Raw genomic sequence first — 25,514 nt, 5'->3', positions numbered from 1 at the left:
ACAGCATTTATGGGAGATTAGTCAAAATAAATAACTATTAAGCTAGTCCGCTGTCAGGAGAGGGTGGCGTGGAGATACAAACTCATTAGCTCAGTTGGAATACAGTAATTACTACACGGCTCTGCACTGCCGCAAGCAGTGCTGCTGCTATTCCAATGTATGGATTACAATTTATGTAAATGAGGAAGAAGCATCCAGAAAATGCACCTGGGGTAAGTATGCATTTTTTTTTTCCTGTAGAAGCAGTTACACAGTTAGTGGACTGAATGTTACTGTATCACCTATGTTGGCTAACAGCTACAAACAAAATTTAGATTTGCCTGCTCCAAGTCCAGAGGCATTTCTTCCCTTCTTCCTTCCTCTGACTCTCCCACTGCCTGTAGTGCCCCTTGAGCAAAAATGAATTTCTATTTGATATCAATGATAAGTAAGCAGATCTGGGTTGAATAGCTCAGATATCATACATGATGCTAAATATTAGATTTTTTTCATATATTTAGTAGGAAAGCAGCAAATTTATCTTCTCTGCTGTAAACTGTGCTGGAGAAAGATGGCACAACTGCCAATTCAGAGAACGACAGTTCAACATCAAGTGCAATAGCTGATAAAAATCATACAATATTTTAAGTGATGTGCTGCTAGTAGGAGACCTATTAAGTATCTTATTTGAATTGAGGTGGTTGTCCCATTACTTTGCACATCAGCTGACGTCACATGGGTGTACAATAATGACGGCATTCTAATTATAATCAAGTTAAAAAAATCAAATCTGAATTTGAATTAATTCAAATCTGAGGCAGACAGTTCGACCAACACCTATAATCTAAAAATGCAGCTACAGATCAGGAGAACAGTCCCCCACTGACTGTTCCCACAGCACCAGCCCCCAGGGACGTGCTGCAAGATTTGTTCGAAGCAACTAAGCACAGTCAATGAATCTGTGCCTCCACGAGGCTGGGAAGTCCCAGCAAACAGGCATGCACGCTTGCCTTTATTATAGAATATCTTTGACTGCTTCATAGCATTATTTTCACTGGAAATGAGACAGGGAGCCCAGTCTGGCAGGCATTCATAATTGTGTACTGCTGCATACCTGAAGGGTTGCTCACCCCTCCTTGAGCAAGGCGCCCTAATGAGCCTGCTCCTGCCATGCCCAGGCTAACATTAATAGCTGTCAACCTGCACAGGTGTCAGGTTTTAGTGCTAGGCAAAGGAAATAAGATGTGTCAACAAGAACATTGTACACTTGATCCACAAAGGCTGCTTTAGTATCTGTAGCTACAGCACTAAATGCGGCAACATTCGAGCAGTTAGTAGAAAGCTGGTTGGCTTCTGCACACCGGGTCCTTCTGAATATTCATACTATGACTGGCATTTTCACTCTGTGCAGAACTACAAAATAATGGATAAAACCAAGGATTTTAAACATTTCTAAATATCTTGCCGAATGCTATAACATTGCTGGCAAATGGCAGGCAACACTCATGGCACTAGGCTATGAGAGCTGGAGCTGGGTGTCAGATGGGCAGATTAATGGTTCTTATTTGCAATAATAGTTTTAGCAGAAAATGAACTAATTTGGATAAACTATAGGCTAGCAGATGAAGTCTGTCAAGTCATTCTAAAGCAGGGAACTGGAATTCAAAGCAAGTAGAAATAATTTTTTGGGTACTCATGATCATAAGATACATCATTTGTTGCCAAGTGATAAGAGGTCTCAGAGTGGTTTCTACCATCTAACCACCAGGCTCCTGACAGACTTGCGTTCAGTAAGCCAAGTTAGGATTGCTCATATCCTGATAGAAACACGGAGCATCAACAGACAAGAGGTTCTCAGGGTTCTGAATTGCCTTCTGGTCTGTCAGAGAAAATTTCAAGCACCAAGGACCTGAATGTCTCCCTGGAAGTCTGTGCTCCTCTGTGTGCTGCATGGAGTCTAGGGTCACTAAGGTCTCAATGTAGACCCCTCAGCTAAGTCTAAACTTCTGCTGAATTAATCCCCTCTCATAGCCTGTCGCTGAACAAGCTTTTAACTTGAGGAAGCCTCAGCAGGAAAAGTCTTACAAGCAGTGTACACCAACAGCTCAACATGAAACAGCATTCCCTGCGGTACAGAAGAAGCTGTCTCTTGATGAAGTTTGGACACTTTGGAGTACGCTCATCCTTTAGAGAGGCTTTACTCTCAAGCGAATTTGCTCAAGCGATACTCCCAGCTGGCCAAGCGGACTTCCTTCTGGAAACCAAGTTGCTGCAATTTCTCTTCCTCTGCTCCTGGGAATGCTGTTAAGTGCTACTCCACTTGCCCTTGTCCTTCTCCAAGCAAAGGTTTAGAGGCAGTACATATGAGATGGGAATCCTGTTATCAGGAAATTTCAAGGAGTGTAATAAAGGACGCAGAAGTGATGGCAGTTGAAAGGGCAATGTCTTTTGATCCAAAATTAAGGCCGTTTGGGCACTTAACAGCTGTTTCTCAGCTTTGTGTACAGCATCTCTGGCCTCTGATTAACCACTTAGGTCTATGCTTGCATAGAAAGGCACACAGAGCATGGTGCGTACACAAGTAAAATTAAGATGCAAAAATATCCTTAGTAGGCCAGCTTTCCCACTGCTGGATCAAGAATTTAAGTGAATTCAAAGACTAGTTGAGACTAGGAGTCAGGGACTCCCTATATACTGTAGACTTGTCCCTATATACAGCTGCTTATATACATTGGCTAAGGCTCTCCAGAGCAGCAATGAGTTTGGCTTTTTTTTTTTTTTTGAGAAGCACTTGTACTTGAGTGTTCACAGCAGCCTTTTAGAGTTCAGCAGGCAGAAAACCCAGAGACTACAGCTGTGCCTCCAGCTTTTTCCAAAAACTCCACTCAGTTGAAACTAAATTACAATGTTTTGTAAAATTGGAATATCCTCTCTTGGTTGCATCCCTCACAAAAACTGAAGTGGCATGCCAAGAAACCCAAAAGACTAAAGCCAAACAAGCACATTCTAAAATAACCCTATCTGCTACTAAAGCAGCAGCAGCACATGCTGTTCTGTGAATATCCTGAATCTGCTGAGCAGCTGTAATTGTGAAAGAGCAAAGTCAAGCCACTCTCTCCAAGTTCCCACAAGACAGTAATAACCCTCTGTCCCATACTCCAGCCTTCACCCCAAAGAGCAGCACTCTTCCCAGCATGCAGAGAAGACAGGGACATGGAGAAAAACCAATGACATAACCTCCAGGTTCTGCAAACGGACTCAAGCCATCTATTCCTTGATGGTGGTAGCTGGAAGTTATTATGAAGATTTAAAAAACCCTTTCCCATTAATAGCTTTAAAGTCATTAATAAGTCTATCTTAAGACACAGCTTCCTCTCAACTCCTCAGACATTTGGATATATCAGATTTAAAGTTGACTGAGAATCTTATTTTGGCTCCCTTGTTAATAGACATTACGCTAACAACACAATCGCATAGTATTTCTCTGGTATACAAAGTGCACACATGGAGGGCATCAAAATCCAGGTTGCACAGGTAACTGCAATACTGGCATTTTCTAACTCCAACTCCTTGTTTCCCCATCTAAACAACACTTAGCGTAGGAGAATTCTATACATAATTATCTAGATTGCAATAATACAGTCAGGAGTCAGGACCCCATTGAGCTGGCATTATACAAGCATACAAAAGATGGCCAGCTTGAAATCCACAGGGGAACTTTCAACCTTTCCCAGTGCTGCCACTCCTAATGTGACTCAGTGACAGAATGCGGGGGTATTCTACAAAGTTTTTATGGCTCTTTAGCTACCTTATTCAGAAGGTTTCATGCCAATCTGTTGGCCATCTTGAATGTAACTGCTTCATGTGCCAGTGCAGATGATCAGCCTTTTGAGGCTTGTACCCACTAACTTTAGGCTTTCTTTACACTGCTGAGGACAAAAATGATGGCACAATGTTTCCTATCGAAAACATATGTATGGAACTGTATGGAAACAGTGATGAATCATAACCAAAATCATTCTGAAGTCACAGCTTCCATCAGGTGTGGCACAAGAACACACCTGTTAGAGCTGCCATACAAGAGTTTTCAGGAAGCAGGTTCTTCAGACAGCAGCAAGTGAAGGGAAGGTGAGTTGTGAACTAAAGGATGAAAATCATTCTAAAACAGAGCAGCTCTAAGTTTAGAGTTCATTATACAAGTAAAAGCCAATGCAGCCATTATCAGTGTAACATGAAGGACATGACCCAGTGATACCACACAGACATTCCTGGGCAACAGTGAGCCCGACATGACATTTAGTAGCAGTGAGTAGTGCATCTGTACTGCTGCTTTCTCCTAGAAAAGAGATTGGGGTAGCAGCTGCTCTATAGCAGGAGAAGTGTGCATGTTTTGAGAGACTCTGCATTTATAATTAAAAATGAGTAGCAATACTGGAGATTTAGATAGTCAAGTACAGCTGGAAGAAGGAAGACTTAAAAGGAGAAAGGTGGCCATGGGACTAGGATTATTTCAAATCACGAGATCTGGAATTTTAGTCTTTGCACCTCAGCTCCCTAACCAGAGTACTCATTAAATACACAAGGTTTTTCAATACTGAAAATGAAAAGCATGTAAGTAAACAGAGCTAGCTGCCACAGCTACAGATGGATCAATAGCACCTTAATCTTCAACAAATACAATCAAGTTCTTTAATGTACATAACATACATTAAGATCCTGATCTCGGTAGCTCTCTATGTATATCAAGGAGAATTCTGCATAGGTTTGGACCAGTTCAGTGCAGATCAGAAACATCCTTAATTTTTCATGCTTTAAGGAAAAAAAAAAGAACAAACAGAACACCATTCATATTGACATTAGGAGTCAGCAGTCCAAAGGGCTGGATCAGCTCTGTTGTTCCAGAGCGTGCCAGTGCCACCTCACAGAGTTATTCAGTCAAGTCAGGCTGCATACAGCGAAACCGATTTCAAATACGCAAAGAATTTTACACTCATTTGAGTACCTGCTCCATGAAATCCTCCACAGAGGTACAGCTTCCCTTCCACTGAGCCTGCACAGGTAGAGTTTGTTCGTAAGGAGAGGAGGGGAGAAGGCATAGGAGGTCCATCCCTCCAGAAGTCTCCATCAGGGTTATAAATCTCCACTGCATCAAGACAGTTCCGTGTCTGCCCCCTGTCACGACCAAGGCATCCAATTCCTCCTGCAGAAAAAGAATACATAGGTCAAATATAGCAGTCCCAGGTTCTGCTGAAAAATACATGGCTGGTTGCATCATCTTTTGTTTACATGTCCTCATATCCCTCTCTTTATTCCTTTCTCTTTTGCAGCTCCAAAAGTTCATTAGAAAGTAAACTCAAGGCAGAAGCCACCACACATCATCTACGGACATCCAAGCAAGATCCTTTCTGAGTGCTGGTAACAAAAGAAGGACAAGAAACATGTCTTCAAAAGGCAAAGGTATTTTGTTTTCTGCATATGTAGTAGAAATGGTCATAATTACTTGGTTTGTGTGCTGGGCAAATCACTATCATTAAATCACAGTGGATCAAAAATTATTTTTCTCTTAGTGTATTTGACACTCACTTGATAATCAACAATCATTTAGATTTGTCTCTCAGTAAGAGAAAGTTTATACTCATTTTTTAATGGAAGTAAACTTCAAAAAACATAACCATTCAATATGCAGGAGTACCAATGGTACTAATGGGGTCATTTGTGACAAACCTGAGTGTTGAGGGGTTAATTACGATGCCTGAAGTCAGTGTGCGGGATTGAAACAGATCCCAGTTTTCTTTTGCTGGAACACACTGCAACAAGCTACAGGGACACGCAAGATCTCGGTGCACAGCGCAAACACTGTACACTGAATGCACAGAGTAAACACCGCCTTCTCAAATCTTTTCCAGTGATCAAATCCAGATTTTGAATTCACAGCCTTCGGTTCTCCAGTATTAATATGCTGACGTACCCTCACAGGTTTTCCATCTGTGCCAATGGACACAATACCCTGTAATGAGCACTGATGGCATGCTAAAGCAGTTCTTTTGTGCATGTGGTGTGTGTGACCACTTTTAAATACAAAATGGCTGCAATATGCATGCAATTTCCACATGAAGGGCTAGCTTTCCAGATACTCTTACAGGATTAATTGTGCACATCCAAAATGGATGGCATGGCATGTAATTATGCCCTTGCATAATTGCAAAGGGGAATGACTGCAAGTACAACCTGTGCAAGGTTGGTGAAGCTGCCTTGAAATGTATTGCCCTGCCAGTGCTAAGATTGTCTGTTGAAGAAATGAGCCCCTAGTCCTCAAAGTTTTACTTGCATATGATTTTCCATCTACCTCTTCATATGGACTGTGCTATATTTTCCAACATTTTGAACACTCTCCAAAGATATTTCCAAGAGAACACAAGTGGGGACCATAATTCTCCAAATTTGTACCCGATATATTCCTGATCAGCATTTCAGAGTCAAGATAATTTATGCCTGCATCAGAGCAACAAAATGAGAATCAAATTCAGCATCCTTTACTATCAGCTGCAAGTTTCCCTCCAGCTGAACTTGCAGTGCTTGATTCAATCCAATATTTGAAATTTTCAGGCACTGATGTGTACATATTGTGCTTACTTCAACATCCACTGTCAGCAACTCCATTTGGAAGATGACAGCTTTATTTAACTATCAGTGAAAAGCTAACAACTAAGGTCTAAGTGAATCAAGCCTCAGAGGAGGAACCCAAGAGAGCAGGAGAGTGATTTGGCTAACCAGTTCCAAAAAGGGACTTGTATACATCATCATGCTGAGCCACTCTCATAGTTCAGTTTGGGCTATTCCTAAGGACTATCTGGAAACAAGAGAGTTTCAAACAAGTTTCAAAATTCAAACGTTCACTTATCATATTGTTCCTAATGTCAGGAGCATTGTCCTCATCTGTGCAGTATGCTTCACTGCTCCTTAATGGCTTTTAAGAGATGTTCCACAGTAAGGCCAGGACACCATTCCCCTAAATTTAATCAAGGAAAGTTTCAAGGGCTAATCAGACAAGGTTTTCACATAAGGCTATTCAGTTGATAGCTTACCAGTCTTTCTGACTCTATAGCATTCTTTGGTAGAATCACAGACTACAGCATGCAAGACAATCTGCTAACAGGATATGTACAGTCTATGGAGTGCACGTAACACAAAGATGCCCAAGGCAATTTTCACTGGGACCCAATAATATTAAAAGTCCCCACAGACTAATCTGATCTGTTCAAGAGGCAGTTTCATGATGCCAAAGACTGCTGCTGGTTTCCAAGCTAGTTTTAAAATTGCACAGGTGGTACTGGTACTACACTGAAGAACGGACACTCAACCCACAGGAAAAGTCTTCATCTGAGGAATGAAAGAGAATCTTGTTCAGAGGAATGACTGATACCAGTTAGGTCATGCATGTGGCATATCAGGCTCAAATAACTGAATAGCATTTTTGATTGCCTCAACATTTCTTGGGGGCCAGTGCCCCAAGTGCCCTAGAACATTTCTAGAAACATAATTGCTGTTTGCTTATTTCTTAGTGCATTGTTATTTTCACTACCAAATTCAGTAACTGTGGGGCATGGTAACTTTAGAAATAACAGAAGTAATGAGGTATAGCACAGTCAGGGACTTTCACAAAAAGTCATGACCACCACCAGTTAATGAAGACATTCAGCTGCCAACTCGGGTCATCAGCCTCCAAGAATTTTCCCTGTATAGTTATTAGAGAGGTAATATTTAGTGGCCTATTAGAGCATCTTTTCAAAATTTTAAGAGGTACCACATTTTTAAGCATTTAAAAAACCTTCATTAGGCCATTTAGGCAACTTAAATTTGACCTTCTTTAATCCTCTCATAACCCGACACAGTCCTGAAGGTACAAGATATCTCCAATTTACATCCTTAGCCATTTCAGTTAGATCCAATTTCACGTTCAGTTTACAGCAATGACAAAGCTAAGTTCTCAGCAAATAGAAAATGAGAAGGAAAATCAGAGAAAAATAAAGTTTAATTTTCAAGCTTAAAAAAAAAACACAACACAACAAGAAACCAAACTCAGAAGAATTACAACCTTCTCTTGAAGCAATGTTAATTCTGAAATATTGCTAACAAAGGAATGTGAGGATATTAGATTCCACCAGCACTGCTTTGCCTTTCCCAGATGTGGTAGTTCAGCAATACTCCTGTGAGACAGCAGTCTTTCCTCTGCAGACACTGATGTCTCAGGCCTCTTCCCAAATAACTGAACGCACAAATCAGCAAGAAAATTCCTCAAAGTGAAATCAAACCACATCTGCGAACAAGTGGAGGCAACTCATGTTAACCAAGATATCCATCACCTACAATGTGTATTCCATGCAAGACTTCAAATGGGCAGAAAAAGATAAATTTGTTGCATCAGGCAATTCATGCTGCCTTATGCTCAGTCACTCAACCCCAGATCGTCCCATCCTGCTGCCTTCTTCATTCAGATTTATGAAACTATTAGGAGCGCAAGTGGAGACATATGGAATTGCAGTTAAGATCAGGAAGGCTGAACTGAACAAATGAGTTTATGTTTGGTTCCTACAGGGGCCTCTACATGAGGTGGAGGTACCCTTAAAGAGGGTAAGGGCAAGCAGCAGTAGGGGCAGAGGGCTGTAAGTCGCTTGGGGGAGGTTTTGTGACAAGAGGACTGGCAGCAGCGTGGGGACAGCGGGGGCCATTTCTGTGTATTTGGAATTCTGTACATGTGATTGTACCTTAAACCAGCCCATGCTGTGGTCACAGCCTCCCAGAAGTCCCAACAGGTGTACCAAAGGGCAGCAAGTGCTACTTCCATGTCTGCGGACTGGGATGGATGCCGGGGAGGGTGGGTCAGTAACCCATACTCACCTCTCACCACAGAGCAGGTGAATTCAACACTACCTGGCTTAGTTCCCTGCATAAAGCCCAATTACACGTCCTTTGTGCAGGGAGAGATGGATATCTCACCAGGAGATTTGAACATTTCTGTCATTTTCACATTCATCACACAAGAGGATTTAATCCCAGAACTCAGTCCTCCCCCACCCACTCCTTACAATTACACCCTTTCAACATGTTAGGCTTTTTACATTATTCACTTTCCCTAGGAGATATTTTAGATGCCACTGAAGGACTAAAAAAAGCCAGTGAAGCCACCTTTGTGTTCCCAAACCCATTAATGCTTGAGAGCTTTCCATATCACGCTTGGATGATTCTGCAATCAAACATACTTTCAAGGGCACTCTGTAAACAGTGGTTATAATGGACTTTAAATTTAACATGAAGCACCATTAGTAAAATAAATATACAAATAAAATACATGATCTTTATTAAGAAATCATGACAGAAAAGACAAGCCTTTGATGAAGAAGGCAAAGCAGGGGTAGGTGATGTGATTAGCACATCCCTAGAATTTCAATGAGGTGCAGTTTTGTGCCTTGCTGTACCCATACACTGTTCGTAGCTGGCTGAAGGCAAAGCATTTTGCCTCTCTTAAGGTCAGCTGCCTCCCTCTTGTCCCATTCTCATCTGAGATGGCTGCATGCAATTTGAATCACATCACTTCTAATAACAGAACACCCTCCCAGTGCATGAGGGGGAATGGCTGTAAGGGCTGTGAGATAGTGCAGAGTCACTAGTAATAATTAGCTCTGTGGATGCAAAGGAAATAAATACCTTATATACATCTACATATATCTATAAGAGCAGGACTGACACGTGGTTAAGTTCCCAGAAAGAGGGAACACTCCTGCCTACAGTACCCAGTGATTTCACCTGTGGCACTAGAATTGGCACATGTAAGAGCAGGGACCCCCACTGAGCTCCTATGCAGCTGAATTTGCCTGACTCCAACCTAGACAAGTTTTCTTTCCCAGGATAGCTGCCCAGATCCAAACCTAGATTGTTCGGTGCACAGGCAGGACAGCTTACTTAAGTGGCACCTGCACAGGGGTTGGTGGTCTAGGTAGGACTGAAAAGAGCTTACATACATTCATTGAGAGGGAGCTGGGGACCTCTGAATGTTGGAGTTCACACTATTTAATTTGGCTCCCCTACTTAGGGGGGGGCTTAAATTAGACACAACCTACAATTCCTCAACCACATCAGCTTATCAGAGCAACAAGAGCAGGGCTATTCCCAAGGGGAAGGTGTCCCAGACAATAAGCTCACCAGCAGGGAACAGCTCCACGACCCCAGAAGCAGGCAGTTGCAGAGGGTCCCACCAACAGCCCAGCAGTCAACAGGCAAGGAGAAGATGATGAGAAGGGGCTAAAACCCCATCTCTGGGCTTAAATGATGCTCGTGGACCTATGGGCAGAGAGGGTGAGATGGAGGCCCCAGGTGAGGCTGGTCAGGGTGATGAAGACCTCAGGGCACTGCCACTGGAGTTCTTTGCCATACAATTAAGTCCTCAGATGACTATATTGAGTAATATTTATTCTTACTAGCATCTCTGTGAATTTTTATCAAAGGAACGTGGGAAATGGGTGAAAAAAGCAGTAATTCTCCAACAAGCAAATCAAATCTAAGCTCCCACTCTCCTTTACCTCCTGTAAAATAATTCACTATTAAATTGATCTCTGAAAAGCACAATGGATTTAATAGCTCTAATCTCTTATGTAACATTTCCCTTCATTACTCTTTAACAGCACTCAAGCTGAGAGTCTTAGCACTTATGCTGCTTTCTCACTCTGAAAAGCAGGGCTGCATAGCTGGTTTCGTGGAGAAGTAAGGGAGCAATAAAGCTAGCCCTGGCAGGCACTTCCAAAGATGAGAAGCACTGTCATTCTGTACTAACACAGAGCAAAGCAGATGATGTAATGCAGTTTGTAGAAGACACAAGGAAAGAAGATGGATTAGAAGCAGGGCTGAAAAAAAAAACAGACAATTGTCTTCCTAAACATGGTCAACACTTCAGTTTCAGCTCCTTTAATGCCTTATTCTCATTTCCTTTGATAATTCTTAAGTGAGTAGGGAGCATTTCTCGTCTCATACATCAGAACAAATTTTGCTTTTTGCTTTCCTCCCTGCCTCCAGGCACTTCAGAGATTGTGGCACAGGTACAACAGAGCAGAATCAGGCCCATAATCTGCTGCTTGTCAGAAGTCCAAAGCATATTTATAAATAGACATGTTTATTTTAGAAGAAGGTGTTATTCAAGTGCATGGTTAATACTCAAGCATGAAAGCTAAAACATCTCCTCCCAGTCACTCCTACACAAGCTTTCCTTTCCAGGGAGACCCCAAAGTACATATTCAAATCAGTATTTTGTGATTAAGACCTACAGTATTTAATTGAACCTCATTTAATTGCTTAAAACATTTAAAAGAAGCTCTCGGCAAGAACTTAAAAGAAAAAAAATGTTTTAAGGAGATGGGGTGCCAGGCTACAGAAGATAAACAAAAATTCTTTGATTCCTAAATCTTCGCTAATAGGATTTCTCATTTAAGTCCTTCTATATTTCTTATTTATAAAGCAGGAATTACATAACATAAAAGCAACACATGGTTAAAGCCGTCATGGTGATACAATATTTTTTTACCAGTGACCTGTATTTCAGAGACAGTAGTTCTACTGAGTACATTTTATTATAAGCTAATGAACATGGAATTCAAATGAATTAATTTGGATAAATCTTCCTAATTTATACATTGGCTGCAATGAGTTTTCAGAGTCTTAGCAGCAAAGGATATTTTTTTAAGCAAGAGATTAAAATGCATGACCTTAAATAGAGCCCTCCCATTTGGTTTTCTTCCAAAAGTATCTCAATTGCCTCTGTCATTAAGAACACAATACTGCTCTTTCTTGGGCTTCCCAATGAATATAGTTATGTTCCTGGGAAAATATGGAGAGAAAGAGCTAAGACCAGTCAAATGGGATGAATAGGAGAAAGGATTTTGAGCCTTAGGAGATGCTGTTCATTTACTTTTAAGGTTTATGTACATGATATAAATAGCATAAGATTCTCTAGGAACATTACACAACAAACAGAATTATATTGCAGGGTTGCTGATTAAGACACGTGATACAGATTCCTGAACAATGCTATTACTCAGACAAAAAAACTCTAATCTATTTCTCATTTTCCTTCCATCAGTGTGGCTCTAGAATAATTCCATTTAAGTCATTAGGGTTTTACATGCTGGAGCTGGCAATTAGGCTGGGAAGGGTTTTTGGACAGTGACTGTGTACTCTATGTTCTGTGCCAACAGGACTTTCCAAAAATTAACACTTCAAAGGCTAAGCATCACAATCTGATCTGGGTTGGGAAAAAATGAGTCTGACACAACACAATTGAAATCAGCAGAATACTTACTACAGATTTACACCTACATGGATGAGAGCTAGCATTATGCTCGTATACCAAGGAGGCTGTCACTGTGTGTCATTCAAAGATAGTGTTCCATCTATGATTTTTGCTTCATATTTATGGTAGAAATTGGATTCATACATCAGAGACTTTAGAGAGGATTTACATTTTGTGCAGTGATTTTTCATTTATGCTCTAGTCCCACCTAATCCTGAATGTGCTGAGACCTGTACAAATTGTACAGGAAGACAGAGATCCTGCCTGAAAGAGCTGACAAACTTACTTAGTTTAAAAATATGCGCCAAGAGTTGCTTGAAATAAATCATATCTACATGCAGCATTACCCAGCTAAAGTTATATTTATTTACCCAGCTAAAGTTATATTACTTTTTTTTTTTTGTTACTTTCTTTTTTTTTTTTTTTTTTTTACTTCTTGGAAGCAAGGCTTGGTCCTTGCAAGGTGGCATCTTGCATTTCCCTGTTTCCAGCTTGCCTCCCTTCTCCTCCTTCCTCTGCCCTCAGCAGATGGGAGCAGAATACAGGAAGCCCATGGAGATGATGCTCTACTTAAGGAACAAGTTTTATATCAAAAGTGGGTGATGCTTGTGGGAATCCAAGCACTGTTATGGAGCACGCTTCTGAGTTGTCCCTTCACTGAGTGTCCCATGCATGAACTGCAGAACTAGGGATACGGACAGGGATTGTTTTGGGACAACAGATTCGGGGGGAGGAGATTACTGAACTCTTCCACACAGCTCTTAAAACTTTTGGTCAAACTACTGTTTTGAAAGCAAAAAATTAAAAGTTTAATTTAAAAAATGACGAAGTGAAAGATACAGGCTTTCCAAAAAATGCACTGCATTGTGTTCGGTGGAAGAGCCTGATTTACTGAATTTCATCAGAATCCACAAATAATGTTGGTTTTGTCCAGGACATCCATATTCTCTTTCTCCCTTCGCCTTTCCTTCATGGCACTGGGCATGTTACTTAGCATCCCACTGGTCACCTGTGAAATGATGCTAACAAGGTTTCTCTACCCATCTTTTAAAACTCATTATTATTTATCGCACACACCAGTAGTCCAAAGAAAAACAGTTTAAAAAGCAAAGCATCTTTGTTAAGTTAATCCAGAGCACTAAACATTCACTTAATTTAATCTACATGAATTAAGGAAGGAAGAAATTACGTGGGGAAAAAATAGACCCTGAAAAATACTATCCATTCAGTCCAACATACGTTGTCCTACAGTACCTAGCAAAGGGTGAGATATTTCACTTCACAGAAGCAAATTGCTGGAAAAAAGACAAAGTCATGGTGCTATCTGTTAAAAATCTGTTTCCTCTTACCCAGGACATAAATCTCACTGTTGGCCACGGCAGCGCTGAAGCGGTATTTGGAGTACTTCATTGGTGCACGCTCTGTCCATTTGTCTTGGCCTGGGTCGTACTGAAACATTCTGTTACTTAATCGATCCGGCTCATCGTCAGGCAGATCCATCTGTATGAAATATGACAGCCATATAATAATACAACATTTGGAGCCCTCCGCACATGCCTGCATGCAATTAATCACAGCAGACAGCTGAGCAGATAAATAACATAAACACATCAATTATAGCTGCGAAGTGATGCACACACACTACAGCTTAACAGCATCCATGACTTGCGGCTGGGAGTGCGTTGTAGAAGGCAAATGAATAAGAGTGCATTTATATTCTGTAGCAGTAAAGATGAGGATTTGTGTAATAACAGTACATTCATGGGCCCAGTTCTGGCAGAATGAACCTCTTTTACGGGGCTGCTGTGAAGTCCTAATGATAATAGAAAGGAAAGCCTTGCTATAAGATATTTTTCCTCCCTGCTAAAGGTTGAATTTCTGCTTCCACTGTTATTCAGACTATACCACGAGTCCCAGTGAGGTACTTAGCTGGCCGTGCTCAGGCCTATTTATATACATAGCTTAGCCTCAAGTCATACGTACATTTATTTAGTCAGCCTAGCCAGAGTAAAGTTGTTCAACTGTGGTAACTTCTCCTTCAATACTTTTAATGACAACTCCTAACACCCTGCTATACTTTTGCTGCCACAATATTCTTTTTATACTCACTCCTACTCATCTTGTTCTTCCTAATCTTCTTCTCCCTTCTCTCCCTCTCTAGTATAACACAGGAAGCTCAGATTATGTTTTATGGGTACTGCACTTTGAATGTAAGCTGTAGGCTGTATGGAGAGGATTCTGAAATATTTCAGGATGAAAGGTTTCACTTGGAGAGGAGAAGGAGAGAGATACTTTCCTTACTTATAAAGTTGGTATACGTGTTCTTGCTTTGCTTGCTATTTTACTTTCCAAAAAGACCTTTCCAGCACTGATATAATGGACAAAATATTAGAAAACAAATTAAATGTAGACAGATATATAATCCCTTGGTTACTGCATTCAAGTGCCCGGGAGAATGCTTTTTTTCCATGATAGGTGTGAAATACTGATTTATTCACTGAGAGAGGGGGTAACTGCGTATTTGCAATACAGAATAAGCATACACTTAAGAGCAGACACCATCTGACATGCACTAAATTCACATCCTCTTTTTTTTTTTTTTGTGGTGGTGTGCACATGAACCACCTCAGAGCACATGCTGTGCTCTTCATGCACAGGAAACATAACATCCAGTGCCCCTTCTCTCTGTCCCATGGGACTGAATCCTTCCTCTCAGACTTCCACCAGTGCTTGCTTCCAATTTAAGGGCCCCCAGCTACCCCAGCTTGATCCCCTTGCATTTCAGTGAGGACAGACCCATGTTGAAATGGAGCGATGCTGCAGCGAATCAAGCTCTTGTCTTCCCAAGCTTTCCCTTCATGTCCTGGCTTGACTTTGTCTTGCATTGTTCCCCTTGCAAAGCCTGAGTGGGAAGGGAACATGTATTTATCTGTGTCCCATAACGGACACATGCATTTACAGCACTCTATCAGTGCTGTGTGGTTAGTGTTTGTTAGGGACTGACAGAACATTCAGTGCTGCCCGAGCACAAAGGCGGCTCCTTGCCCGCAGCGCAGCTGGGGCGGTCCCATCCACCACCACCCGCCTGGCAGGTGAGAGCAAGAAGATGATGGATACCATAGGGATGAGCACCCTCTGCAGCACTGAAGAAGGACAAAGCTGGTTGTTTGGCTTCTACATTTATTTTGTTATATCTTACAGTTGCAATTTTTTAGTTAGTTTGTTTGTTTTCTATGGACAGATTGTTTCTACATCAAGTATGTTCTCACAATTCATTTCTTTAAATAGCAAGGTATCCTTGCTCAGCTTTTTTAGCATCAGAAATGCTCTCTCATCTTTCTGTTGCCTTCTTTGGGGACTTCTGCACTCATATTATCCAAAGAGGTGGAAATTCTCTTTGCTGAATACATCTTGTTCAAGTACTTCTACCAGCAAAGTATTCCAAGGGATCACAAACTAACGAGATGTGATGACAGACTGAAAATATTGTAGCTGGCAGTAATGATTACAGCTGTTCTACATCATTGTCAAGTAAATGTGGGGCTCTTTCTTGAATACCCAAAATTAAACTGCACTGAGCAGTAAATAAGAATAGGCTACAGTCTTAAAAAAGATCTTTTCACACTGGGAGCAAGTAGAGAGAGTGAGCACTGTTTCTGACATCCATCTGCCTCATGGCATAATTCTGTATATTCACTGTACTACTGAAAATAGTAGTTGTGGTCTTGTTGAAAATTTCCATTAAAATTTCACATGGCCAAGCAACACAACTGAAACTAAAAAATGGACTGATTACAGGAATCTCTTTTCCAGAGAATGCTTCACCTTTTCATTTAAAATGTAATAAAAATTAAATGAATGAGCATTAATCAAGAAGGTTTCCTGAGAGATTGAGGTGAACTTTAAATTTCAGATATAAATCTGGCTCCAAAATTTACCTGCGTATATGTTTTTTAAAGATGGAACTCAGTTAAGAGTCTCTGTGTTATTTAAACACCATTATTTACTGATACTTTTAAAATTTAGAGGACAGTATATAAGGAGAAGAAAGGCTGAAATTAATCCATTTTTCAAAGCCTGTGATGACAAAATATGCCAAATAAATATCATCCTAATTATTTTAAGTTTTCACAAAAATAAGGTGTTTTTAGCCCATTAGCTATTTAAACTAGAACTCATGTTGACACAGAAGATATATTTTAAACTTGCTCACTGTGCACACCTCCATGAAAGAACTGCCCTTCCTGAAGTGGTTATTTACAGTGAGGATGGCTCAATATGGATATTGTTCCCCTTTAACCTGTTTGGTTTTCCTACAAAAGATATGGAAAGAATGCAAGCAATTTTTTTCTTCTCCCATGCAAGAAGCACCATAAAATTACACATCATATAAAGGAAACATAGTTCTGCTTGTTAATACATAAAGAAAGCAACATAACTGGCACTTTTCTTAACCTGTGGTGTCCAGCCACCCAGCACGTACAGCTTATTCTTCATTGTCACCACCACATGGCAGGCTAGTGGTACTGGCAGAGGTGCTGTGCTTCTCCAGGTACCTTGCTCCATGGAATACTTCTCCACACAGTTGGTGACCTGGTATTGATTTTTCATTTTCATTTGCCCTCCGATTACATAGAGATCATTATGGACAGTACCCAATGCATAGAGTTCACGGAGCTGAGCGGTGCACAGGCTGTGCCAAAACTGGTTTCCTCGCTGGTGGTATCTGTAGGGAAATTCAAAGCTGTAAATGCCCTGGCTCATCGATGTCCCATCAGCTTGTTTCAAATGTCATCCCCTTCAACCTCCAATGTTTATTCAGTGATATGATGACAAGAGGAGCTTTCTCCTTCACAGACATGTTGTAGAACTGAGCCCAATATTTGCAAGATCAAGCATCTTTAGTATTAGGGATCCTAATTTTACACATATTTTGAAAGATATTTGACCCTAATTAAGGTAAGGAGTCCCTTATTCCTGCATGTGCTGTTCAATCACCATTTCTACTGAAGTTGATGGGAAGAGTGAGAGTTCAACACTGCTGAAAATAAGGCAACTTTGTCTTGGTAGGGATTTATTTCCTTAAATTTAGATACCTATGTTTGAAAAATGTTATTTTTTAGTTTTGTCTTTAATCCAGAAAAGCTCTGGTTTTCTTTAAAATGGGCTCACCTGAAAAAGACGTAAAATAGAATGAACTTTAAATTACTGATCATTATCTTTTTGTCTCTGAGCTTTCATAGATAAGGCATTTTTAGAGAAGAGTGTTATCTCTGGCTTACTGGACTCCTCAGGACTTTTGCTTGACTCATTTACCCCCACTAAAGACCATGAAAAGAAAATCCTAGGAAAATGTTGAGATTTAAGTTGGGAGTATATAAAATCCATGTACATTGAAGAAGCAGCTAATCAAGCTTATTTACACAGAGATGCCATTACAGTAAACCCTCCTACTTCCAGGAGAAAAAGCACGAAGACTTGGTTGTATACATATAATTCCTCGTACCGTGAAGATCAATTGTGACAAATTGCTTAAAGTAGCCAAAATCTCTGGGAAAACTTTCAGGTAATGAACATTTTGTCTAATGGTCTTTCCTTGATCCCAGAAACATCAACTTGATTTAAAATTTTTAAATCTTAGGGAAATTTTTTGACAGAGGGTACACACCTATAAATTTCGATGTTCCTGTTTTTTTGTCTAGACATTTTGGCAGCGCTGGCCTCTCCTGCCACAATGATATCATTATTCTCAGTGACAACACCAGTGCAAACACTTCCTAAGCCCTCTCCGTACTTTGGAGAGGAAATGAAGTAAGTCTTTTTTGTTGCAGGAGCATAACAAAAACTGGCATCTGCATAGCTCCCATGCCTTGACCTAATGCCAAGGGAATTGTTGCCGATGCAGAGTAAGAGATCAGTCGTCTCCATGCCATATCGCAGGCTGAGAGAAGGGTGGCTGACTAGCTTGATGGTTTTCAACGCTTCCTCAAACATATCATTGCATTCTGAATTGCACAGGATCATGGTGTTCCTTTTGCGGGCTTCCATGAGAAAGGATGGGCTGACAAGCACCAGTCTCACTTGCTTCAGGAGCTCAATAAGGTACTCTACCCGTGACTTTCTGCTGTGGTTTACCCATCTAATGACAAGGTCCAGAATGCTCTCCTCCCTGGAAACATTCAGGTCATCTGATTTTATGAGAGACAACAGCTGCTGGACTTCAATCTCTAATATTTCTTCCTGTAAGCTCACCTCAGCAAAGTGCTGATACAGGTATTTCTTCGCTTGATCACATAAATCTTCCGCCCCAATGTGATTTGCAAAGTAGTAAATGCCCACGCAGTTGGAAGCATCCATATGGTCCGTCATGTACTTCTGACACACACTGCAAACCTCTTCCATCTGCATGAAATACGCAGCCAGGGCAACAGTCTGCACATTCTGGTTAGTGAGGTGCAAATCCGCGCTGTACATGTAGTGGAGTATTACGGACACGCTCTCTGCCGAGATGTCATACAGCACCACTTCTCTTTGGGTGCACTCAGCCAAGCCACAGGTAAACATGGCTTTGAAATAAGGACTGAAGGCAGCCAGCACCACCTTATGGCAGGGGAATTTCTCACCTTCTGCAACTAGCACAACATCAACTATCTCTGTTGATTCCTTCATTCTCTTTACTTGTTCCAACAAAGTCAAGCTATGGTGCTGCTTTCGTTTCTCCTCAGTTTTATGATCCATGGTTGATCTCAAAACTCTCCCTTTTTAAATCTCCTTGGAATCCAGGACCTTCATTGGGAATGTTTCTGGAGTTAGAAGAATAACACTGTTATTCAACAAATTCTTGGGCAAAGGAATATTGCTGTTCATATATAAAGATAAATTGTTCTGTAGTGTGTGACATAAATCAGTAATACACAAAAAGCATGTTACATTATGGTAAGAATTCATGCTCAAGATCTCCAAGACAAAAAATAAAAATCAGTACTCCAAATTATCTTTAATATTCAGTATTCCAACCCCTTCTCCCCCCCGCCCCCCACCCCTTACTCTCTCGGATATTCAAGTTTTCATGTATTCTCACATGCACCTGACAGAAATTAGCCCACTGATTAGATGCTGAAAGTACCGTACATTTTCAACATCCCCCTTCAGGTTCAACAGGAGAATGGAGCAGTGTTTTTTCTGTTTAGCTCTTCTCAAATCAGGAGTTTTGCCTGAACTGAGACTTTAAGAAAGGCTTTTACAAGACTAAGAAGCCAGAACTTTAGACTTTTCTCACTACTTTTTACAGTGGTCTATACTGCTGCAAAGCAGGTGGGAAATAAAGCCACTATAGTGCAACCCAGTTCAGTGGCATTTTACAGGGGCAGAATGGTTTTGATTCAAATGCCCTGCGCTTACATCCTTGCAAAGCTGCCTTGTCACTCCCTGCTTTACCGGTAGCTTTCTCCCCAGGCTTAAAGGCAAGAAAGAATCTTGGTCAAGAAGGTGTTGTGGGCAGAGAGCTTCCACACCTGAAATATGGGAGAATAATAGGCAGGAAGCTATTTGGTCTAAATAAGTGGCCAGGTTCGTTACTCTTTCACCTCGAGGTGTAGGTCACTGGTTTCTACAGAGTTGCTACTGGCTTGCTTTGGGATAAATAAAGGATCAGTAAAACAGGGACCAGCTTTCCAGCTGTTCTCCTGCCTTTCAGTGGGATGCTGAAGTGCTGCGCTTTCACTGAGTTTGTGTTTCACATACTGTAAATGGGATTTTAATTGAACTGTAATCATTTACATACTCGCTCTATTTTTATTTACTGGGGAAAACAGAAAGAAGTTCACAGTCCCATTTCTGTCGGGGATTTGGGGCCCTTTAGTGAACCTCATGAGGTTTCAGATTAGCTGGCTGCAGAATACAGTGGTAAAGCTGTCAATGGGAGAATAATGCTTACCCATCACTTCAGGGATAGCAGTCCTTAGCAGTTTTTGTCTCTAATGTGGTAATGAGACAGTTCTGTGGCAGAAATGCATTAAGGAATCATGTCATGAATCACTGCCCAACAGACATATCCTAAAGCCATGGTATAACCATGTTTGAAACACATTTGTAACATGGTATGAATCGCTTAATGGGACCACTCAAACAAGTAACATTCCTCACCAGCTTAAATGTTTGCAGGATCAGGATCGCATACGACAGGTTGAACTGGCTTTCTCAAATCCTGAAAGCACAAAGATTAGTCTTAGTTTTATTAAAGATACATGCATCAACATAAAAAAGTAATTATATAAAATTCTTTGAAATCTACCTCTCAAGCAGTCCCGTTTTTTTCTACAGACCTAGGTAGGCTGAATTTTTTTAAAATATTATAGTTATTTCCCAGGTGAAAAGGAAATCTGCAGCTATATTATCAATCTCAGACCTAGTCTTTTAGATGTTCAGTTGTTTTTGGAAGTAGTGATCATTCCGTTTTATCAAATTAAATAGATTCCTCACTTTGAATGTTAAATTAAAAGCCAAGCATGCTTGACGACTCGCATTTCCTTGATTTTATCTTTTCTTTCCATATTCCAAATCTGGAACTAGAAGCAACACATCTGAGAAATGAATCTGGGTTATTACCAGACTTAAAAAATGGTTTTGGAAGACAAAATACTAACTTTATAGTTTGAATATGGGCCAAACTCTGAGCTTTTCTTATGGTACTCTTTAAAATCAATCAAAGACAGTAAGTTTAGTACAAAAATAGAGTGATGGTATCTCCAAAACGTAGATTTATTTTTCTTTAAACAGTCAATAGAAGCCTTTTTTGAAACAGAAACTGTTCTATTTTTAATCCTTTGTGGTAATCAGATGACCAAATTGTTGTTTTCCCCTCTTCCTGTTTTATTATTTTGCAGTGTTTGATTTTCACTGTATTTTGATAAAGGAACTACACCATATCTCAAATATCATATGTCATGAGCACACATATCTCAAGCTGATGAGCTGTAGTGTTTTAACCAGGCTGTTAATTCTACAACTCAACGGAAGAGTTAACTACAGACAAGACTCCGATCACATTTAGCAATCTGAACTAACCAAGCTTTTTCCTCCAAACTGATCAAGTTCTCTCCTTTCTCTTTTGTGATGCCATAGCTTCACACATCCTCCAGCTTCTCTGTAATGGACAAAATGTGCATTTCTAATGTGAAGAACAAGGAAGATGATTAATCATCACCATCTTTTCCAGACTTTTATACATATCAGGAAGAAGCAGCATGTAGAACTGAGTTATAATTTCACTTCCTTTGCTGGTCAACTTTAAATTTTCTTTCACCGTTAATTTAGCTTTCTTAAGAGCAACACTGTCTTTGATTACGTGGTTTAGCAGATTTACGACTTCTGTGTGCTCATTTAACAGTGATTTGGATATCTGGCACAACATGCTTACAGCCTTTTTCTCCTCACTTCCTCCAGTAAGGCATCAGCAAAAGGAGTCTTAAAGCACAGAGTAGCTCGCACCATTTGTGTACTACTTCAGGCACAGCTTATGTAAGGCAGAAAAACCTACATCCATCATCCAGGTGACTGTGGACATTGCACCTGGTGCGGGGTTCTCTCCTCTACCACCCATGAAGCTGCTGGAGGATGCCTGAGCATCCTCCCCGCGCAGCCTGCGTGTGGTTGTTGGTGGTGTGCCTCCCCTCTCCTGGGGCTGACCCATGCCCACCACCTCCTCCCTGGGCTGAGTGCTGCAAGGAGCCTCCGCCCTACGTGGGAGTCTCATTTCTCCATCCTACAGCTGAGGAAACTGGAGCTAAAAGGTTAAAAAGAAACCAGGATTAAAACCCAGGGGTGAAATCCTTTCATTAACCAGAATTTCATCCCCCTGCATTAGCTGCAAACTTGTCACTCCCTTCCTGGCTTTTAGCAGTGTTTAGGTGAGGTCACTGGAAAGATATTAATATTCTCCCGTATATCACTGGAAAGACTATTAAAGGGTAATAATGAAATGGTGCTGCTTTGCTTTCCCCTCTGGGTTACAGAGCAAAGAGATGGTACATTGATATTAAAAGAAAGGATAAATGTGATACAAATATAATTTGCAATGAGACACTATACTGAGATTGTGCCAGAGGCTGGGTTATCATTATAAAAACCCCAGTGCAAGGCTCAGATCCTTTGTAATGTCACCAGGAGCTAAAAACGGAGTTATTGCCTTCTTCAGAGTTTTTGGATATTTCTTTCTTCTATTTTGAAAAATGGATTCAGGTGAAAATCTTCATTTAATGGTGCTTTACTTCTGAGCCACGCTGTTAATTTTCCTCCACTTCCAGCTGCCACTTTTATTTTCATGTTAGTCTAATTTTGCCTTTTCTTTTTATTTTTTTTAACCTTTATGTCATGAACCTTGTAAAGAGCCATATATAATTTTATGCAGGAGCTACGGCACGCGTTTTGCAAGGCAGTAGGGTGCTGCATGAGCAGTTTAAAACATAAATAAGTACACTGCTGTGAGCTCCGCTCTACAGCTTTTATGAGGCCATCAGACTATAAATAAATGCTGTCCTCGATTCTCAGTTACACTGCAGCCTCTTTGAACTGCCCCAGTGCAAGGGGACTGTAAACCAGATGGAAGCATCTCATCAGGAATTTCCCTTAACCTCTGGAAAAAAAAAAAAAAAGGCTACCTTGTAATTAGAGACATTATTTTGTCTGTGGTTTGGTCTGGGACATAGATTTTCCTTGCCTCTCCCTCTGTGCCCAGGAATCTGCTCGTCCCCGTGCCGTGGCAGGAGGGTGGGAGCTGCGGGACCTGGCCCAGGAGAGGTCACAGCGCCCGGCATGGGGCACTCCCGCCTCCTCCTCTTCCTCCTTGCCTTTTTTCATTATTTTCCGCTTTAATGAGGCTGCCCTGTCTTCAGCCTGCCTCCCTTCAGGTGCTGAGCGGATCAGAGTTCAGTCACATCAAAGAACCAGTGCCTCTGCCTATGAATTATTTGTGCTTCCTTTGTTATTGGTGAGCCAGGAAGCAAATCTGCTAATTGTGTGCATTATGACATTTGGCTGACAGCCACAGCCAGGCAGAAATCAACACCCAGATGATAATCATGTTATAATCTGTGTGTTTAATTGTGAAGGCTGTGCTGGCATTTAAAATTGAGATTTTGAACCGCACAAAAGACCTCCCAGTACTCAGGAAGAGCAAATAATAATGCTAACCGCGATACAGAGAAAATATATGAAAAGAATAAGCCATTGAAAAGAGGATTCTGGGGAATTATAAACCAGCATCTTTCTGGGTATCAGAATTAGGCAAGTTGGAAGAAATTGAATTATAAGAATTCACAAGGCAATAAGGTGATAAAAGCAGATATAGCACCTATTTATCAGGAGCAAATTATGTCAGTCCAATCTCATTTTCTTCATTTTTTTTTTTTAGTGATAATAGAGGATTAATTAGATACTTTGTCTTGAGTGAAGTTACTGATACGATCCCACATGATATCATTAGAAACAAATTGTGATTAAATCAACTGACTAAATCAATGCAAGTTAGATCCCCAACTGGCTGAAAAAGCACATTCAAATAATAGTTATCGGTGGTCAAACTGGGAAATGTTGCAAGAGAGCTGTCCTGAAAAGGTCTCTCACATTTTCAGGGAACATTTACTTCTTGCTTTGACTTATAGATTTTTTCTTCAACGGTTTCCATCCATTCTGGCTGGATAAAATACAGAAACTTGTAGAAGAGCATTTAAGTGGGAGAACATCCAATTCTTTTTATAGAACTTTTGTCTATATTTTATGAGAGCGTATACAGGTACATATTTCTTAATAAATATTTCCCTGTGACAATTAGGCATACAGTGTTTGGAGGCATCTCATACACCACCATAAATACCAGCAGCCAGGATACCTTCCCTGAAGTTTTCAGTATTCTACTAGTCGCTAGTTACCTAGAGATTTAGGATTTCCAGGTTTTCAAAGGCATCCAAGGAATTCAAAAGTCCAAGCCCCATTTAAGCTCACTGTAATTTCATAACTGAAGTGTCTGCATCACTTTTAACAGCAGAATTTCAGCCCCAACTTTCTTGAAAATGTTTACCAGATTATGTGATCTCCTTCCGATTAATATCAGAAAAAGAACTCTCCTTGCTCAGACCTGCCCATCTCCCAGGATCAGCCCTATAGCAAGTCTGTTTCAGATAATCTGATTTATTGCTGGAAGGGACAAAGGAACTGTAAGGGTTTGAAACTGTGAACACTGCAGATCAAATCATGCCATCAGCCTACATGAGATGAAGCATGGCAGTACTCCTGAGAGAGATTTTAACTATTTTTCTCCTTCAGACCCTGTGCACCTTATTTATTTTCACATCCCATCTGATACCGAGGAGCCCGAGCCAAGGCCATCAGACGTCTTATGATAGCCAAGCACGAGCCAGCTCCTGCTGAAGAACTCGGTGCTGGACATGCCCACAAGAGCTTTCCTAGCAGGTTACGGTGTGCAAGTGCTGCAGGTGGGAGCTCTCAGTGCAGAAAGGCTGCTGACTTCAAAGCAGCAAAGGCAGGCAGTTGTGCAAGTGTTGTGTTCCCACGGGTGTGTGCCTGTGCCCTGTAGGCGTCCCACTGTCAGCAGACTGGAAGTCATCTCCGTTCACATTGCCACATCTGACACAACTTAGCCTTTCCTCAGTAGCTTATGTCTTTTCTTCCCCATTTTGTTGCTCTTCATTTAAAATACAAATAAAATGGGACTTAAGTCTCACCGGGCTAGAAGAGGCTGGACACCGAGCAATGAGATTTTAGGCAGCCTGCAAAGCTTCTGAAACTGGGAGCAGCTTTGACCATCGAAGACTTGAAGATGCTTTGATCAGCTTCCAAAGTGGTTGTGTAGTTTGTGGTTCTGGAAGGATTTGTCAGTTTGAGCTCTGTTTAATGCCAAGACAGAGGAATAGATGTGGGATTGGTTTAATATTGATCCTATCTCAGCAAATCCTAGGCTTTTTTTTTTTTTAAACCATTATAGATTCATATTAAAAAAAATTAAAAAAAAAAATCGAAGAAGCTGAAAATGAAGGACCCCATGGGACATCTTTTCAAATATACCTTCACCTGGCCTTAATCTTCATCTGATTCTAAGCTCAGTGAAGTCAGTCAAAAGAATCCTACGATGCAAGTAGAAAATGGACATGGCTCTGTCCACAAACAACTCCCTACAAACAAA

General features: G+C 40.8%; 1 protein-coding gene across 1 annotated transcript in view; it reads right to left on the bottom strand.

Annotated features, from left to right (window-relative positions):
- KBTBD12 (kelch repeat and BTB domain containing 12) overlaps window positions 1-20,488 on the bottom strand; it is a 28,406-nt gene extending 7,918 nt beyond the window's left edge. The window contains exons 1-5 of the mRNA XM_035546574.1: window positions 20,462-20,488; window positions 17,985-19,119; window positions 16,772-17,042; window positions 13,666-13,816; window positions 4,982-5,179 (exon numbers count right to left, since the gene is read on the bottom strand). Coding sequence (XP_035402467.1) covers window positions 4,982-5,179; window positions 13,666-13,816; window positions 16,772-17,042; window positions 17,985-19,054 — 1,690 coding nt within the window. The 5' untranslated portion in view covers window positions 19,055-19,119; window positions 20,462-20,488. The remainder of the gene's footprint in view (window positions 1-4,981; window positions 5,180-13,665; window positions 13,817-16,771; window positions 17,043-17,984; window positions 19,120-20,461) is intronic.
- Window positions 20,489-25,514: the final 5,026 nt, after the last annotated feature.

This window comes from Cygnus atratus, chromosome 10 (assembly GCF_013377495.2).
Source record: "Cygnus atratus isolate AKBS03 ecotype Queensland, Australia chromosome 10, CAtr_DNAZoo_HiC_assembly, whole genome shotgun sequence".
Taxonomy (NCBI): domain Eukaryota; kingdom Metazoa; phylum Chordata; class Aves; order Anseriformes; family Anatidae; genus Cygnus; species Cygnus atratus.
This window is presented reverse-complemented; position numbering and strand designations above follow the sequence as displayed.